The sequence below is a fragment of the Polyodon spathula genome, chromosome 9, assembly GCF_017654505.1.
Source record: "Polyodon spathula isolate WHYD16114869_AA chromosome 9, ASM1765450v1, whole genome shotgun sequence".
Taxonomy (NCBI): domain Eukaryota; kingdom Metazoa; phylum Chordata; class Actinopteri; order Acipenseriformes; family Polyodontidae; genus Polyodon; species Polyodon spathula.
Genome location: NC_054542.1, coordinates 28,675,214 through 28,695,973, shown reverse-complemented (window position 1 = coordinate 28,695,973; position 20,760 = coordinate 28,675,214). Strand labels below are relative to the sequence as shown.

At 37.5% G+C, this 20,760-nt stretch overlaps 1 protein-coding gene across 1 annotated transcript; it reads left to right on the top strand.

Annotated features, from left to right (window-relative positions):
• Positions 1 to 1,637: 1,637 nt before the first annotated feature.
• Positions 1,638 to 20,115, top strand: otc (ornithine transcarbamylase). Its single transcript, XM_041259091.1, has 10 exons — positions 1,638 to 1,913; positions 3,416 to 3,554; positions 5,451 to 5,532; positions 6,940 to 7,027; positions 11,198 to 11,351; positions 12,034 to 12,156; positions 12,493 to 12,546; positions 13,131 to 13,280; positions 14,300 to 14,437; positions 17,504 to 20,115. Exons 1-10 carry the CDS (start codon positions 1,828 to 1,830, stop codon positions 17,561 to 17,563), a joined length of 1,074 nt encoding a protein of 357 aa, XP_041115025.1. The 5' UTR covers positions 1,638 to 1,827; the 3' UTR covers positions 17,564 to 20,115.
• Positions 20,116 to 20,760: the final 645 nt, after the last annotated feature.

Genomic DNA, 20,760 nt, shown 5'->3' with positions numbered 1-20,760 from the left:
AGAACCATTACAAAAACTGCACTGAGGGTAAACATTTAGAAAGAACTGGCTTATCTTTAAGTTGGTTGGGTAGATCCTATGTAGAATACTGAAATGAATTTCCTTGGTCTTATTTAGAGCTGGAAATTTAAAAGGGGATGTCCATGATCTCATAAAATTGATATCCTCCGGTACATCTAAGATGTTCTGCTATTTTGCTATGTTATTTGTTCGTGTTATTATTTTTGAGTTGAAATATTTTTTACAAGATTATTGTTGCAGTGTTGCTCCATCTATTGTAGGTTCAATTTCCTTGATCATGTTGTAGTTATCATTATAACATGTTCCATTTTGCACATGACTAAGTTAATTGGTTGGAATAGCTTTTTTAATCATTTCATATTCTCATTGATGTAATATGGCTTTGGTCCCCCCAAGGTTAAGCCTAAGATGAGGATGAGCAGGAGGATTGTAAAGATGACCAATGGAATAACTAGTGTATTTCCTCCCAATAACGTTAAGACACTAAATTGTTCCCATCTTTCCAAATCTTATTAAAAATTATCATGTAAAAATGTTCTATCAATTTTTTTTTTTTTTTTTTTTTTTTTTTTAGTATTCATCTGTGCAATACCTAATTTAATCTGTAAAAGTTTGTCATATAGCTTATGTAAAGTTACTCCCTATTGTGCAATTTTACATCAGGACAAATACACTTGACTTGTATTTTTTAATTTTATGTTCTTTCAGAAAGGGCGATTAAAGGTGTCAAGAAAAAGTTACAGAAAAAAAATCCTTAATGTTGTAATTGTTAGTTTATGCAAGATAAAACTATTTTCATGTCATACCTTTCTGTACCTTAAATGTTCTTATTAAGTACAGATACAGCTTTTAGAATAATTAGCCCCATCATTATCAATGTAAAGTTACAAAAATGTTGAGGCTGTTCTATCCCACGTGGGACACCTCTGCAGTACCATTGAGAGCTGATTGCTCCAGTAAAAACCCAGCTGTATAAATGGGTACCAGAATTTGTATGTAAAAATAGTTAATTGTACCCCTGTTAGTCACTTTGGATAAAAGCGTCAGCCAAATAAATACATTAGTATTATTATAAGGTAATATAATGTCTTACTTTTTCTAAAAACGCTTTATTGGTAGTTATTGTATATATATATAATATTTTTATAGCTATGGTACTTACACTTAATTACAACTTATTGGTGTTCATACCTATTAAAACAACCCCGTCAATCACGAGGGTAGCGTTGAAATAATCGGATGTATGTATGTACAATAGATATTTATTTATTGTATTTATTAATATGTTAATATGTCAAAAAAAGCAAGTCTCCTAAGCTGTTCGTTAGGTGTCTGACCTTCTATTACCACCCTCCATTCTGTGTTTTTATTTAACGATCAGAAAACACACCCGTTTTGTAAGATAACATGTTCACATAATATTTGTTATTTTTATGTATTAACTGAGCAAGTCAAAGTTTAAACAACAACTAAACACCTCTTCTCTATCTCCGCTCCTATCTGTTGCTTTATAGGGAATGAAGTTCCGTTCCTAGGTAATATGGCCGCCGGTTTGCCTACTGTTGCTTGGAGTTTCAATGGTCGTGTCCGATCTAATCCTATATCTATGTTTGACGCTGTTTAGCCACGCCTCAGATCTGTACAGATGTTTAGCAATCTTTAAAAAAGGGCAATACATTGCGTCAGACAAAAATAGCAAAGCTTTCAAAATTGAAACGCAAATAAGTTAACACAGAGAGTACTGATACTCATTCATAAAGAGCCGGGATTTAGGACCGACAAAAAAGAGCTTCCACGTGCGACAAAATGATTTTTTGTTTTAGTATTAAGAATATTGTGGCTAGCGCCATAAAATCTTGCAATTACCAATACCGCCATGCGAGAACTTTTCGGTAAGTCGACATCATAATTAATTGACAAATCATTTGTAGCCATTATCTTTTTATGTTAAAAAATATATATTAGATTACCTTTTTATCGCTTTAATATTAGGTAAAAAATACACTCCACGTTATTTTCTTCTAAGTTTTTCGTGCTTTATGTCCAAGTAAATTTACCTTAATTTGCGCGAAATAGGTTTTTAAAAAAAAAAAAAGTTTGCATTAGGGCCTCTCAACGTTATGCTTCATTTAGTAGTATACAGTGATTTTTCGAGAAATGCATGAATTTATGGTGACTCGATTTGTAAAAACACAGCCTAGTAAAAGCATTGTAAATGAAGGATCAGCAATTGTGTTGGAGCATTGTAAACTATAGTACTGTGCAAGTCTTGGAGGAAAAACAACAAACATAATAAGTGCAGTTTTATGGTAGACTTCATATGGGTTAGATTATGTTGGTGAGTGTTTGGGATGAGGGAAAACTTGTGAGGGATATATACAGTATGTGTAACGTGAGCATTTACTGTACAGGGATTTTGCAGAGCCCTCCTGGGTAATATGGAAAGTTACTAGTATGTAGTAGGGTGTCATACACGTGAGATATTAACCCATTGTATGTCATTGTCCACATTTGAGTATAAGCTACTTTGTGGGGTTTTTTTGGAGCGTGATCTATTTTAATGTTCTCTCTTAACTATATTGTTATGATGACTTACTCAAATTTTGTTAACTGTAGAAGTTAGGTCTAACTCTAATATATAAAATGACATAAATAAAGCGTGTGTTCTGAATTAAAAAAAAAAAAAAAAAAAAAAAAAAAAAGAATTTATTGGGTTAAACCGTGAGTGCTACTTATTGGGTTAAACCGTGAGACCTCAGGCTTGTCACTGCTGCATGTGAAGTAAGGTTTCCTGATGGGAGCAGGCACTGCAGTGTTAAATCACAGCTAGCACTCATTAAACAATTGAAATTGGTTTTGTGAACTGCAAATTTAATTTACGTTATTTTAAACAGTCATTAAGGTTTAAGAATAGGGCCCAAAGCATTGGAAATAATGGCCGAAACTTGTTAGCATAACATTGTCATAATAACCCTATTGTTTTATTTATTTTTCCTTTTTTTAGTTTTCCAGTTTATATTGGCACATTTAAGACAACCTTTTCCTGTCTTAAGGTGCTAGCATTATTGCGATCCTGCTTCCAGTCCAGATTCCAAAGTTTTAAGTGTAAGCACAGTTGGGGGCTAGTTAAGAAGTAGAAGGATAAGAACATAATAACATTTATACTAATTGGAGGCTTCTGTAGTTGCAAAGGTGCAAGGTTAAAGGAACATTGTGATTGCATAGTTTCTTTGGTTCCGTTTGTTAAAGGAACATTGTGATTGCATAGTTTCTTTGGTTCCGTTTGTTAAAGGAACATTGAGGGTGCATAGTTTCTTTGGTTCCGTTTGTTGTTGTTCTGTATTAACTTATTAAAATATATTTGGGGTTTTTGTTTCATTTCTCATTTTTGCAGAGGAGGACAGTCTACATTCAGTGCTGTCCAGCTGAAAGGTCGTAGCTTTCTGACTCTAAAAGATTTTAATTCAGAGGAAATCAAGCACCTCTTATGGACAGCAGCAGACCTGAAGCACAGATTAAAAAACAAAGGACAGGTAAAGCTGCCTACAGTCATAATACACATTGATACAAGCTATTAACTCTTTTTGAGTGGGGTCTATTGCCTGCAATTTGGTTTAACTTCAAACCTTGCACAAATTATATTGAGAAATTATTTTCTTTGAATTCATGTGAACTGATTTTGGTTTTGGTTTTGTTTTACCAAAGCGACGCATCCCACAATCCTAGCCCCATATCCAATGTGATGGGGATGTAGTGGAGGTGTCACATGAATCTGACTCTCCATCAAGTTCTGCACCACTTGATTGCTGTGTGACACTGACCAGTCCAACAGGGTAGTCACATTTGTATATGTATGCAATAAGGCCTGACAGGCCATCCGTATATGTCAAATATATGGACCCCTCGGGGCATTGTGAGCCTCCAACCCCAAGAACTCCATATAGTCAACATATACGGATGGCCTGAAGGGCCTTATTGCATTTATAATCCAGGTCAAACAGTGGATTTGAAGAAAAAAAAAGCATAAATCATGTTTAGGGCAAAATATTATTGTTTTTCTTTTAATGAAATATCCTTACGGCAATAAAGTAGTCCCATTTATAACTTTGAACTAAACACTAAGGTAAGATGAGTAAATTAATTTTATTGGAACATGCAAAAGAAAGTACAACTGTATTTTTAATATTATGGACATTGCCATTGAAAAGATACACCAGGGGGTTGAGGTGGCACAAAGTTTTTTTTTTTTTTTTCTGTCACTGACTGTGCAGGCACACACTGTTTGAGCAGAACAGACGGGAGGAATAAAAATAAATGCAACGGTGTATCGGGTTTGTAGGTCTGTCTGAGAGGGGTGGATAATATGCAGAAGTGTCTTTTTCTGTAGTGTTTATAAACCACTAAAAATACATTCTTTTAAGTTACAAAGTCGGGATGAGTATAAAGACAGCTATTTTTTATTTTATTTTTTGTTGCTCTCTTCCAGTCCATTTAATTGTTCTTCATCCAAGTCGGCATGTGTACTTACTACTTTGGGATTTTTTGCAGGTAATCGGTCACTCAGTTTCATAGTTACAGCTCTACATCTGTAACTGTAAAAGCAGGATGGCTACCGCCTGATGAATTCTGTGAGATAGCGCAGCGATTTAGACTATGAGACAAGGCTCCAACTGTCCATATCCATATACGGACAGCTGGAACCTTGCTCGACCAATCGCATTGCTCGTTTCACGTCCGATTGCCAGCCTTGGATTCTAAATAAGTATATATGTATTAGGGATCTCGGTTCATCGCAGTTAACGTTTGTGATTAACGCGTTCATTTATTTGGAGATTAATTTGTTATTATTTCTTGACGTTTACTTTTTAAAACATATTTGTATTAGTACACCGAGTTTTATCAGCATGTAGTTTGTCTCTCAGCTGCGCTGATTGCTTCCTGTTCCTGATTTCCCCTATTAACGGAGGGGCTGGGGTTGGGGAAGTCCGTGCACAAAAAAAAAAAAAAAAGTCCAACTTTGCAATAATAAGTGTCTCTTTCTATCACAGCTGGTGTGAGGCAGTGATAGGCGATGTAACAAAATAATCACACCGATCGTAGCATCGTCTGTTTTATACAGAATATTCTTCTCATTAGTGAAATTCGACTATTACAGGTACTTTTTTTTAAAAGTACATACGTATATATTTGCACATCAGTGAATAAAAACGTTTTTGGTATGTTAATGATGTCAGTCTATACATTACCGGGACCTGAACACTTATTAATTCATCTCAACCTGACAAATACTGTGTCAAAATAAATAATATAGTCGTGTAAAATAATAAATAATATAGTCATGTAAAATCAAACACCAAGAATTTATATATGGAATAAGAAACTCAAAAATGTCATTTTAATTTAAATAAGTTATGTTTTTGTGTCTACAGTTTCTTCCGTTGCTTCAGGGCAAGTCCATTGCCATGATTTTTGAGAAGAGGAGCACCAGGACAAGAATATCCACAGAGACAGGTGAGCAGCTTCACAGTGGGATGCAGCGGAGTACCCAGAATGCCATTACAAATAAGTCCACCATCGTTAAGTTGAGCTGATTTTTGTACAAATACACTGTTCGGTTCAAACTTGGATTGTATTCATTTAAGAACATACTTTAAACCTTAGTAGGTCATACTTGTACATGCCATCTTGCGTAAAGGCACAATACACATGCTGTGGTGTCTGTGTAAGGCAGTTCCAGCAGATCCCAGATTACATGTTTTCATTTAGTAAAAGCTCTTGAAATGGAGACAGTCTAGGGATTTGTATCCAAACACTAAGTACTGCTGCAGTGAAGAGCTTCTATACATGAGCTGAAGGTTGTTAGAAGCTCTGGCTTTATATTGAAAGTTACAGTTTTTAAAAAAATTATATTTCATCTATCAACAGCTTTTTTTTATTGAAAGTTAGCAAGGAGTAAGTGATTGCAGGTTCCTTTCGGTGGGACCCGGGAGGGAGGGGGTAGGGGGGTGCTTTTAAAGATCAATTGCAAATGAGCAACATATTGTTTTGCAAGTGCAAATATCTGAAATATATGCTTGTTACAGCTGTCTTCATGTAACAGCTGTGCTGCAGGAACATGGTGTGTTGTGCCATTGAGCCTTCACTTTGCACGCAAACTGACATTGAAAAGCAAGGGCTGTATAATGGAAAGGCAGAAACAGCTGATGAACCAATAAGAGCTTGTGCACTTTAATTGGAACAGAACAAGGTGTACACCGCCCTGACAGGGAGCATGTTTATCGGAAAGAGCCCACATGTTCCATTTGTATAGTGTTACTATTCTTACAAAAATAATTGAAACTCCCAGGTGCAACTTGCAATTAGTTTTTGAGTTAACTAAATAGCAATACCTACTGTATATAATATTCTAATATAGATATATCTAGAATTACTGTGGCTGTCCTTGGTTAATTAATATAGTATTAAAGCATCATAAACTTGAACTAAATTCTACTGACAGTTGTGTCACCCCTGTTATATGTAAAAGTGCTGAATCCGGTATGGTCAGCTACAGCTGGAACAACAGAACTGCAGAGTTGACAGATTCAACACACATACTGTAGACTTATTCATGACCTCCTCTTCAAACCAGATTAACACCTTCGTCTGCATCCCTCACTGAAACTTTCACCGCTTAACTCCTCTCGCCTCTTCCTAATATGGCACAACAGAGGAAGAATGGTGCCATTCAGAGCCCTAGTCCGGGATGAGCTGTCTGCAAGTACAATATATTGAGTTGTGGCCTTCAGTCTTATCAAAGCTGACCAGATGCTTGAGCCTTAAACAACATGGACATTGTTTGAATCTGTATTTAGTTTGTCAATTGTTGTCATTCCTACAAAGAATTCATTTTCCCTCTTAATGTTTCATTTTTTTAAGGCTTTGCGCTGCTGGGAGGGCACCCCTGCTTCCTCACCACACAAGACATTCATCTGGGAACCAACGAGAGTACCGCTGACACAGCAAGGTTAGTGCTTGGGATTTGGCAAATACAATAACTGTGATCTGTTAAGTGAGTCAGTGAGGGTGAATGCTGGAGGTGTGGTGTACGAATGAGAGAGAGTCAAAAAACTGATTAATGTAATGTTAATGTAATAAAGTAATGTTGCCTTGTTTATTAAACGAAATTAAACAGTAGTTGAGGTTTATATCTAAAGCATTTAATAACAAATAAAACCTACCTAAAACAAAAGATTACCTTTGACTATTTAGGTTATTTTAACAGCACTGTACCAGTCGCTCCAGTTGCACCCTGGTAGTCTTCCTCAGGTTGTAGGAACAGGCCCTTTTTAAACTGCATAGTGTGTTCACTCATCTGTTATCCCAAAGCAATTGGTGGAACCATCACAAACCACACACTACTGTTTATTGCCTTGGACCTTACCAAGATGGGACACAAACCTCGCCTTTGAGGCATTAGAAACAGGGTCCATGCGACAACAATTTCAGATCATTCCTAAAGCTCGAGTTCAGTGGGTCGGGACACAAACTCCCTCACAGTTGGAGGATTATTTTTTTAAGCTGTGATACTATTTCCTTTGTTTCATTTCTAACACATTTTCTTCACTTTCAAATATCTCCGAAGATATACAACACTAGAGAGCAACGCACTTGTTTTCAGCAATTCCAAAAGCGTGCTTGTGCTAACTGGGTTTACTGACAGCGCGGGTCAGCTGGCCAACACAGTGGTACAGTTGCCACAGCTTAGAGTGGGCGCGTTTGTGTTGACATGAGTCACGTTAAGACGCTCATTACCAAGTGCAGAAATGTACAGAACATGTAGGCTTCATTACTGCAGATGACTGGTGGATTAGTAAGAGCAATTACTACAATAATAAGCAGTGCATGTTTTATTTAAATTTGTGTGAATGGAACATAACGAGATCCAAACAGCTGAGTTTGCCCGAAATGTACAGTATGCTTAACACGGTATAAACGATGCCTTTGCTATTGAAATTAATGGGAATGGCAAATTTCGGCTGCCCGAAATAACCCTGGACGGTGTAAGTGGTGGATACTGTACATGTTTCTGCTGAATAGGGATTCTGTATGTCCAACACGGAGAGCACTGGGGAAAATATAATACCTACATCAAGGAGAGGGATTCAAGAAATCATAAATTGAAGCAAAAGTGGGGAATGGGTGGCAGTGAACATATTTTCTGAATTTGATTAGGTGTATTTTAAAACCTAAACTGCTTTACAACTCTACTTTTTAAAGTGATAAAGTGACGTTAACAGGAGTGGGGTGCCTGTACCTTTTAATGATGTCAGAATAGTTGCAGAAGAAGGAGGAAAGCACAACAATTACATTTTGACAGAATCACAACACTTATAAATGTATTCAAGTATATAAGCAGCAAGTATAAGACTGAAAGTGGATATTACCCCAGATTCAGTGGGAGCACAGGAGACTGGAAAAGAACGGCTAGCTCTATGTTCTGTCCTCCCAAGTGTGTGGCAGCAATCTTTCAATTATTTCTCCTGATTCACATTCCCAGAAATATTCAGTGTACCCTTCATTATCCCTCCCGTCTCCAAAATAGACCTTGAATATGTTTTGGCTGTCTTGACTTAACAGTAACTCTTTTATTTTATAGAAAGAACAGATGCTACCTCACTTGAAAGTTCTCACATTACATAATAAAAAAGCAAGAAAGAGTTAGGCATTAACATGATTATTCTAAGTATACAGGGTTTTCAATTTGTTTTTAGGTATGTGGGACTTACAAGGGGGCACCGATCTCATCGTGGCGCAGAGGGCCGATGGGGGTGTTTAAGCATGTGCTAGGCTAGTAGTGGTCTGCTTGTAGTGTCTGGCAAAGTAGTAATTAGTGCAACGAAGGAGTTTTATTTCAGCACTGCTCACAGCAAGGCAAGATCAACAAGAATTAAAATTGGCTTTTGAAGCACCAAGGCCCCTGCAGTACAAGACTGGCTGAAAATGTGTGTAGAGTTGGTGACCGCACCTTATAATTGTGTTAGTCAAGTTCTGATGTGACAGCATGTAACACAGACAGCTGTTATGATCACATGTTACTGTTTATTTTTCAGTAAAAACAAGTTTAAATTGCTGTTACTACTAAGTTTGAATAAAACACGGGAGGCAGTAGTCTTCTTCAACAAAATAAGTTTATTTATTTTTTATTTAACAAAGTAGTTTATTTATTTATTTATTTGCCCCTACAACACAGGACTCTGTCGGCCAAGTCCATGCTCAAAAAAATAAGAAATAAAAATTACCGCCCTCTATCGCTGTCACTCCACTCAGTTTGTTTGTTTCTCAGCCTCCTGAGTAGATCTAACTTAATTAGAAAAAATGGCGGCTACTTATACCCCCACGGAACCACGGGGTGCCCCAATTAAACACTCAGCTATTCCCCTGAACAGTAAACCCACACTCATCGAAATGACTGGAGGGGGGCAGCCACCGTGGCGAACCCAGCAACGAACCACCGATAGTAGGATGCTAAACCGAGGAAGGCTCGCAGCTGGCGGAGATTGGTAGGGGGCGGCCAGTCCCTTACGGCCGCAACCTTGGCTTCTTCGGTAGCAATGCCAACTTGACCCGGTGGCCCAGAAAGATCATTGTAATAAAACTTTGTGAAATTTTATTTTGCCTCTGTCATTCTGTTTCCATTCCCGGTCACTTTGCCTCTATACCTTTTAATTTAATTTAGTAGTGCCCCCCCAGGTGGCGGTGTTGGGACCCCTATTGGGTGTCCCTTGGTGACTGCTTATTTTAATATATCCTTGCGACAGAAATACAATGATTCTTGGTTGTAAATCTCCCTCCCGACCTGTGAGGGTGCTAAGCAGCGAGAACAGGGTTCTTTGTACAGGCTGGTCTGATATTTCTTTCCCAGGGTCGGGAATTCAGCCAGTCTGGAACAAGGCGAGACTCCGTTGCAAGGACGCATTGACCCAGAAGGGAAACGACGTGGCAGCCGCAGATTGGAGATGCGGTTGCACTCGTTTACCAAGGGGTCATGTACGTTACTAGACAGCTAACATAGTTCCGGAGCTGTCGCCGAAGGCCAGCACTAAACCGAACAGCACTTCACCATTGTCACAAATATAAACTTGTATCACCCACCACGAGCACTACTGCACGCACCCAGGACTGGTGACTGTGTTTTTATTATTGTTTATTATTTGGGACGGTCTTATGTTATTTACCCTGTGCTGTACATATTGGTGTGTATTGCCGGGGAATTATTGTTTGGTCGCCACACCTGAAAAACCCCAGTAAAAACATTTCCAAACCAGATTATAATTATCTCTATCTGCTTCTTTCATGCACTGCATCACTCCTGCACCTGTTCTCACTCAGCCACTTTGTCACAATCCTACACTACACTGTATATATACTGGAAGATAACCATATAAAACAGTCTGGTTGCTCATTTTATTTATTTTGCAAGACCTAAATGGTGAACATGCACCTGACGTACTAGAACTGAAAGCTGTCCTGCAGATACACTTTACCTACAGACTGTTAATTACAACACTGTTTCACAAGCTTTTGTAAAGTGCTTGAGTAACTTTGATGTTAATTTTGATGTCAGTGCATTTATCTGTGTATTTCCTGTTTAGTTTCTGTTCATCATAAAATATGTTTTGGAACTCAAAGTATATACTTTTGTAATTATATTTTATTTGTACAGAGAAGGGCAATGCTTGGCACAAGTGGTGAGGAATCTGTAACACAATGCTAGGCCAAGTAAATGATGAATTGTGGTGTGATTCCCTATCTCCTGCCACAAGAGGGCGATCTCTTCCAACTAGGAAGGCTGTGAAAAAGACTGGTGTTTCACCATATCAGAGCTGAACAGAAGTTCAATTTTCAGTACAGTTAATCGAATGTTGATTTTGAATCATTCCCTGTCTTACAGAGGTCTTTTCTAAACTTGTGTATTTTTACATTTAAATGTGGATTATTGAAGTTTAATGTGTAAGGGATCAGACCCCTTCAAAGTATTTCAGGAACCCAGTCGGAGATAAAACTCCTGTAACTAGCACAGCAACTTGACATATTGCACTTGCATTGGAATAATTAAATTGATGTGTTGAAATATAACCATTTAACCATGTATTTGATAGCAAGGACTAGTCCCGGCTTTTTTATGCGATTGCAGAGTGTTGTCTGGACTGACTGACCTGATCCTAGCCCGAGTTTACAGCCAGTCCACGATCGACGAGCTGGCCAAAGAGGCTTCTGTCCCGGTAATCAACGGGCTGTCCGACCTGTACCACCCCATCCAGATCCTAGCAGACTTCCTCACCCTTCAGGTATAAAATAGCACCAGCGTTGCTCTTTACTGGTGTTGTGCCACCTACAAATTTCAGAAGCCCCTCAGCAACACTCGTCTTTTTTTTTTTTTTATCTCATTAGCAAGTGTTGTGCCTTCAACATATGAGGGGCCATATGCACATAACAATTACCACCACGCTAAGTTGGCATCTTTTTTATAACAGGAATTTATTTTTGCTAAAGTTAGATTGCAAAAACAATTCGTACAGGTGCAAGTAGGAAGTGGTGTTAACTGTGTCAGTACAGCATTAAGTGCTGTGTGAATGGCCCTTGTGAATGATACTGTACTACTGAGGTATGCAGCCCCCATTATAAAAATGTGGTAGATTCATGTAGTAGTTTTCTACAATGTATCCCAGAGTGATGATTGTGAAATGTTGAAGCAAATGTAATGAATTTCAACCTGTCACTCCACAGATCTGCTCAGTTGTATTATTAACTGTGCTGTAGTAATGCTTACTTGCTATACAGCAATTGCTTTCTTTGTGTGTGTGTGTGTGTGTGTGTGTGTGTGTGTGTGTGTGTGTGTGTGTGTGTGTGTGTGTGTGTGTGTATATATATATATATATATATATTTAATCATTTTAATCATTAATATTTCATCTGTATAAGTTAAGTGAGGTTATATACATGTTGTGACCTTTTTGAATATGTCTTAAGGAGCACTATGGGTATTTAAATGGATTGACATTGTCATGGATTGGTGACGGTAACAACGTGTTACACTCATTTATGATGGCGGCTGCGAAACTTGGCATCCATCTTAGAATTGCTACCCCAAAGGTAAGCCTTTAAAGAATAGAGTGTGTGTGTGTGTGTGTGTGTGTGTCTGTGTGCTGACCAGCATTTTAATGCAATATATAATGTTAACCAGTCTTTATTCCATAACAGAACATATAGTTAATTTAATAACGACATATAAGTAAAAAAATATCCTTTACATGTACAGTACATGTTCAAACCCAGGGGTACATATGAAAAAAAAGAAAAAGGTATTTTGTCTACAATCTCCCCCGCTAAGGGGGTTGCACTTTAGAAGTGGTTTGCACACATCTAGAGAACCATTTGTTCAATTGTAACAAAACATTGTTTTGTACTGTGATTGTATTTTCTTTTCAGGGATATGAGCCTGATGCTAGTGTAACCAGAGAAGCTGAGAAATTGTCAAAAGAGGTAGGACATGTTTTGTTTTGTCTACCTGCGAAATGTGTGTGTTGATTCACGGTAATATGATCATATTAGATGCTTTCAAACTTTTTTATAGCTTTGAATTTCTTTTATTTCTTTTACATTAAAAGTTGCTTCCTGGTACATAATCACTTCTTGTGCAGTCAATTTCTGTTCAGTTTGTGGCCAGGATGACTAATCCTGGTTGCAAGTTTTAAAACATAAAGTGAAAGTATCTGAATTTGATATCTTCTTGTGTGCAAACCTGTAAGGGCTCAAACTACTTTTTCCATCCCTGATCTGGAGTAAAAAACACATCATTCAATTAACATTGGCAGCAACTGCCTTTAACCTAGATTGCCCCCCTTCTTTGCAATTGAAATGCTCATGCGTGATGTTGTTTCTTTAGCTGTTCATGTGCCATTCATATTTTATACTGGAGTAGCCGTGGAAACCATTGGCGCAGTACTGAAAGGATCAAGGAGGTTCAATATAATTAATTTCTAGGCCTAACCGAACTCTTTCAGTAATGACGGGTGTATTGTTGTTGTTGATGTTTTGTATTGCTGTGCTGTTATTATTTTAATCAGTGTGGTACCAAATTGTTCCTTACCAACAATCCCGTGGAAGCTGCTCGTGGGAGCAATGTGTTGGTGACTGATACTTGGATAAGTATGGGCCAAGAGGAGGAGAAGAAACAGAAACTGAAGGATTTCCATGGTTACCAAATTACCATGCAGGTACAAAAATCTTTTTTTTTTTTTTTTTTTTTTTTTTTTATGTAACAGCACTCACCTCTCTCTCTCTCTCTCTCTCTCTCTCTCTCTCTCTCTCTCTCTCTCTCTCTCTCTCTCTCTCTCTCTCTCTCTCTCTCTCACACACACAGCTGACATACTGAACGCACACTGATATTTAATGCCTGTTATAACCAGCGCTCCAGATAAGGTTTGGAAGTAACTTAATTTTAACACAGAGGGTATAATGTATTTTGCAAGACATGAGTAATCTCAATAAGCACTGTACAATCTTGAATTGTAATGGGGTAGGCTTTAAAAAAAAAAAAAAGCCTTGCATTTTAACTGCAATGTTACTTTGAACTACTGTACAACCATGCGTGTGTTCTACAAGGTTCTTTATTGGCTCAGCGCATTTTCTTCGACGCATCATAGTGACTGCAAATTAATTTTAACATTAAATTTTATATTATAGGAACCTTTTTTTAATGGTTGCCTCTGACGATGGTTCCAGTCGGGTTTGTAGCTGGACTGGGGTGTCAACCTTTGTAACTTTGAGTGTTTTTTTATACTTACTGTGATTGACTGCAAAGACAACAGGGCTAGCCAGAGATTGGATAATGTTTGTTGGATTGGTTTTTCTTGTGTTACAGTTTACTAGTAACTAAAGACACTGTATTCTGGGAGAAGTAGTTGTTAGTGGAAGTTTTAGAGGAGGCAGACAAGCTCTGTAGCAAATTTGCTATGCGCAGTTTTATGCATTACATTTTTTTTTTTTAATTTTTATTTGATTTTGTTTTTAATCCGTAAAAATGTCAGGTAAAAGATAACTGTGTGTGTGTGTGTGTGTGTGTGTGTGTGTGGTGGTTGGCGAGGTTTAGGAGAAATTAATTTTGTGAAATTGGTTTCCACTTGGCTCTCAGTTGACAAACCCTGATGAACAGAAATGGAATATGGCCCTTCTTTAAAGTGAGCCTTTAATGCCATTACATAATAAATACGTGCTTGTTTTTGCCATGCCTCAGACTGGAAAGGTGGCTGCCCCAAACTGGACATTCTTGCACTGCCTGCCCCGCAAACAGGAGGAAGTAGATGATGAGGTCTTCTACTCCCAGCGCTCTCTGGTCTTCCCAGAAGCAGAGAACAGGAAGTGGACGATCATGGTAAGGGCAGCCCAGAAGCTCTATGGAACACTCTTGTCGTGTGAAGGCTGCAGTATTTGTCTTCTCTAGTTGAAACCACTACCTCCAGTAGAAACTGGATTTTAACAATTTTATATTCTTTTTTTTTGCTCTTATTCCCCCTACATCTGCCTTTTACTAACTCAATAATAAGTATCTATTTAAAGGAAACATCCGTTCCATTTTCTGATTATAATTTTCAGATGTTCCCTTAATCCCTTAATCTGCACTGATGGCTCGGTCGGCTTTTTTTCTCTTTCAACAAGAGGATGAGAACTTTTGCACATCTTCTCAAATATGAAGAGGTGGTTTACAGAAGTACATTATATTAGCTAATACTTTTTTTCGTTTATGAGGAAAATATTAAAATGTCAGGTAGATGGGTAAAATGATAAATATATAATTAATAAGATTAAAAAGCCAATTGAGAGAGATGGAGAATTATAAGATTTGTCTTTCGGTTCAAAATGATCAATTACCATACCTATTGCGTAACATGATGCTACTCAGAATTGCCACTGTACCTCATACAGGACTCCTTAGAAAAAATACTGCACGCTTTTATTTGCTTGCACCAGGAATGTATGGCACTTTACCTGCTTTGTCATGGTATACTGCAGTAAACCATGTGATGTTGTTCGTTTCTCAATCTTGTGTGCTGGCTCAGCATGCATCCATAATGCTATAACCATTATCTTGGAGAGCTTGTTGGCAGAATATTAGCCTTTGGGAATCTGTCTGGACATCGATCCACAATTGCACTGAAATTACTTTCTTTTTTTTTTTTACTTTCAATGTGTATAAAGGGTAAAACTTTTTGCAATCACAGTCCCTGAACCATGCACTGCAGATGACTTGTTTGTAAAGTGCTTTAAAATGTATTATTACTTACATTACTGCAAATTGACAGCAATATATTTAATTAAAACAGGAAAATAAAAAAATAAAAATCTGAAAACATATTAAAGAGTAAAATCTCTGGCCGTCTGCAGGTGAGCAGTGCTCACGTGATTTGTTCAGCTTGGCAATTGCTGTAAACTACTGTAATCAGGGTTTGTAGGTTATGCTGGCCCACTTTCTCAGTGGATAAATCCCACAGGTCAGTTGATTCCCTGGTTACTCTGTATGTTTTATATGGATGTCGTAGAGAATAAACATTACGCTCCAAAAACAGGATCTCCCAAGTCCAAGACAGTAAGCCTTGCAAGACTTATTTAAATGACCGTCATGGGTGGAGGCTTAGCGGTCAGAGTGATCTCTTTGGGGATTTTCAAAGCAGCCATTAACTCGATTTGATGACCGCTTGTGATGTGTATCACAAATGTGAGGCCTAACACATGTGTCTGTGAAAATATGGGATTTAGAGATAGTTTACAGATGGTACAGTAGGTGAAGGTTACTTTGGTTTTGCCATAACATCTACTTGAATGTGAAAGAACATAATTCTCTCAGCGGTCAACTAAAGTCCCAGTGTGACTGGGACCAGGTAAGGCTGGATTTAACGACTTACCTCCCAGAATGGAACTTTTTTTTTCTAGAATATTGATGACATCATAAAGTCATCTTGCTACAGTTTTGTAGATTTTGGTAATGCCTGTTTGGTACAACTGACATCGTTCCATGCGTCAAATTCAAGGGACAAAGTGAAGAATCACCCTCTTACTGAGATAGAAATACATTTCTTTATCTCCTTTAATTCCGGTGCAAGTATTGTGTTAAGTAATGCTTATAGCTCTACATCAAAACAAATAATGCAAAGAAACTCTTTATCAAAAATATAAAATAAAGAAGCCAGCCAGGGAAAGAGCACAGAGCTATGTCAGTGAATCCTCAACATTGTCAAAAGTACATTCTCTGAATTATCATAAAGGCCGTCTGCTTTTTACTGTACATTCTTCTGACAAGCTGCCTTTAGTGGTGACGTCAGACCAGAAAGGAACACGCAACACTGCGAGGTGAAATGGTGAATGAAACGGGCTGTTGCGCGTATTTAATAAACAAACAGAAAATAAAAGGTTTGAAACACAAAACACAAAAACAAAACGACGCGGTGGCCAAACAAATACAGACAGACAGACAGAGTGGACGAACACTAAACAAGTATCGTGCGAGGCCTTGCACGAGTAGCATTTGTTATTTTAGATTTTATCTTAAATTAACTCCCCTCTTTCTCACCCGTTCTCTACTTCCTGAACACACAACCCCGAGTGAGTGCTTTTTGCATCTGTATATTCAATTATGCTGGGATTCAATTACCAATTAATTATTCACTTGAATCCCAGCACGTGAACCGATCTGTGCACTCCCGTGCTTACATCTCAATACCGTTTTACTTTGCACGTGAAACGATTTGTGCAATCCTCATGCCTAAATACAAATTACACTTTCTAACACTCATGCTCATAACCCACTTTATACCCTGTGCACTTTAAAATACACCAACATTAACACAAACACACAACATGTAACACGAAATACACACCGGGGCGGGGCACATTGCCATAATTCTTTTCTAAATATAAATGTACCTGTTTCTTTTAATTGTTAACACCCTGACACCTTTTTACACGTTATAACTTTTAAAGTCTGGTTCAAAGCTCTTTTCAAAATGTCCTCTAGTGCAATGGGGTTTGAGATCTGTACTCTAAATCACTGCAGGAAGAGAGATTAAAAAAAAAAGCAAAAAAAAAAGCTTTCCTGTTCCGTGCCACATCATGGATCGTTATTGCTGTTCTACCTGTTTGACAATGTGGACAATAATCCTTACACTGTCTGTGCACTAGAATGGACATTTTGAAAAGAGCTTTGAAACATATTTTATTATTTTATTTTACTATCATTATAATGGTTCTAACATCAGTTTAAAAATGTAATTGATTTGATGTTAAGAATTTAATATCTTTTACCAAACATTTTGTTTTTAACTTAAAGCTGTAAAAAAAAAAAAAAAAAAATCATGTTACCAGTGGCTGTACTTTTGTGTTTACAGACATGGCAGGGTTTTTTTCTTTTAACTATTAACAGTAGTTTTAATCTGTCTCTTCCCAGGGCCTGATGGTCTCCCTGCTAACTGAGTACACACCTCAGACACCAAAACCCAAGTTCTGATCCATGGAGAAGAGAGAACAATAGTTCATTACAACAGAATCTTCTGGATGATGTGTTCCAAAACATCATAGCCTTTACCTTGTGATTTAAAGTAATTGTAGCTAACAATATCACAACAGAAATCTTAGCAATTTTGCATTTCCATCAGCTACATAGGTCTCAGATGTGCAGTTTTAAAGGAAACACGTGTTATTTGAATTTTCAAATAGGAGATCTTGTAATACTTGAGGTTAAAGGAAGCTCTATTTGTTCTTCCTGGGTCATTTCACTGACTGAAAGCATGTTAGTCAATAAGGGAAGCAGCTGATTGGTTATTGGAAGGAAAGGAGTGGAGACAATTCCGCTCTCCAGGTCAAATTACCCAGGAAACACAGTCAGAAAGCATGGCTTCCAAACAGGTTTACTTTAACTTAGTGTAACAGTACATTTGAGACCCATACGATGAATCTATGTGCATGGCAGATACGTTTTAGTTTGTTTTTGAAAAAAAAAAAAAACTCCCTCTGAACCCTTTTTATCCCCATTTTAAGATGTGATTTTTTACTACAAAGATCACATTTTGTAATTCAAATTTTGACATTTCTAGTGTGCCCGGTTACTGTAGCAAGAATGTATTAAATTAGTTTTGCATATTTACCTCATGAAACATCTTTCGGTAACTATGCCTCTGCCCATGCATCTTCCACTGCTCAGTTCTCAACTTTTCAGATGGCTTCTTCATATTGTATGTGTTCTGGAAACTCCTGAGGAAAAATATAATGATACCGTTCAGTTTGATTTGTGACAATTGCAGGCTTGGACCAAAAAAAATAAATAAATAAATACTCTCTTGTGTTCGTAATACTCACATTGCTGATACCTCAGATATTTAGGTATGGCTTCTTTGCAGGTTATATTACCATTGCGTGCATTATCTGGGAAAAATCCTTTCCGCTATCAAGTCGGATTATTCTTTGGCAATATCAGTGATACCAAGCACATGCTCTGATATAGTGTATTCACATTTGGTTCTGTATTCTAAGGTTCTCTCAATGTTTTAGTGCTGGTGCTGTCAAGAACAAAATAAAAAATCCTTTCACTGCCATGTTGTTTAACAAGTGTGTTCTATTAGTGGAGAAATAGGTCAAGTGTGAGATAGGTAGCTAAGGCAGCACTGACAAGGCTGAAGTTTTAAAATGATTACTGCCAAGCAGTACTTCAGTGATTTAGGGGTTGGAAATACTATGAAGCCTGTTCTCTAGACTGGCTGTAGTGAAAGCACAGTACCCGTTACAAAATCATCTACTTTCGTCCCTCTGTCTACAGCTGTCAGATCTCCCTTCTTGACTGGAAATCATTTGCAACATACTGGGAGGTGTAGTATACATAAAAATCTTAGTTGATTGTACATTGACCCTTTCAGTGGGATTAGCTTTCCTTGTGTAAATATAAATGACACCAATTAAATGTTTGGATTGTGAAAAATAAATGAAAGGCTGTTTAGAATTCACAGACGGTGATAGAGATGCACACCTGCTGTGGGGTAGTGAGGCAGACTGAATCAGGTTGTTTACACAGGAGTACAAGACCTCTCTAATATCAGCTTATTGCTTCTTGCCAAGTGAAAGACTGCAGTTTATCAGATTAAAGCTGCAGAACTGAGCTACCAGTGCACAAAATCCTGTAACAATTTCTCTAAGCAGGTAACATGTTATATAAGTGTACTGTACTCTTGAAATTATCCCTTAATAGAGACTGCCCTGCATACAAGGGAGATTATGTATACATGCTTATGAGAAAAATAAGTATCAGTCATCAGCTACTATTCATGGTGGTTAGATACTGTCACAGGACTTGCATAGACAAACACTTTAAAACAAGCAGTGACATGACTGAAGCTGCTACCATAAACAGTATGCAGAATAAGTTAACTAGTGACAAGCACATTCAATGAAAAATCTGATTTACATTTTTTTTAACAGATTTCAAATGTAGTGGCCAGTCGTGTTAATGGTTGATGGATGATATGCTTTGAATCTTAAAACTCTTATTGGAACAGGGTTTAATAAAGAAGAACATTACGGTCAACGGTTGATGATCTCAAAACTTTGTCGAGTTGGTTCTTAAAGGATCCTGGTAATTGAGCATCAATAACATGGCTAGGTAATCCATTCCAAAGCTATGTCGTGCTAGGTTTGAAGACATGTCTCCACACCCTACGTACGTCACCACTTAACTGTGTTCTCTGATCCTGGTTTCTGTGCTGTTATTAAAGTATTGGTTAAGGTTAACTTTGTCAATTCCTTTTAAGATTTTAAAGGCTTCAATCAAGCCCTGCCTTTCTTCTTTGTTCTACTAGATTCAATTATTTTTTGGGGAGGTTAATTAAAGGAGCTCATACATCCACCAGAGTTGTTTCTCACTAGTTCTGTAACATTTGCAGTTTGTTTTTCTTTTTACAAAAAACTATGAAAATTTAGCACAGTGGTAAATGCTTTGAATATGCTCTGTACTGTTTTACTAACACTGACATAGAACCACTTCCATTTTGACAAAATAAACACATTTAAACACATTGTTGAATAGAGTATTTATTAGGAACTATACACAAGAATCCAAAAGGAAACCAAATACTGTATAGTATTGTCGATAAAACTCAAGTTACAAAAATGATAATATAACATCTGACCCCACCCTGGTAATGCCCTCTGGGTCAGGTCTTTGTGCTTAAATCATTTTAATGTGGCTGACTTGTAAACAAGAATGACCTGCAAATACTTCCACTACAGATTGGTGCTTGTGTTTCTAACAGGGATGAGTAAAGTAAACCTACAGAATCTCGTTGGCAAATGCAGAGCCCAAGTCAACATGGTCACAGTACCTTGTAAGCCGTTATGTGTTATGTTGTATTCTATTAATAGGTATTCACTGATAAGATTATCAGACACTGACACAATAGAAATGCTGTCAGTGGAACAGGGGAAACAGAAAGAAATAAGGCAGATAAAGAACTGAAATAAAATGGGGGAAGGTGCACTTGCAATAAACAAAGGGAGACAGTTCTGACTGATAACATGGGTGCTGGACAGGATATATGTGGATATGTTGTCAAGACTAGCACATAAAGTTAAAGCAGTTCATTTTGTTATTGTTTTTCGACCTGTATTATAATTTGGCTTGGATTTGTCCCAGAATGTTCTTCTACACCATAGTGTCCA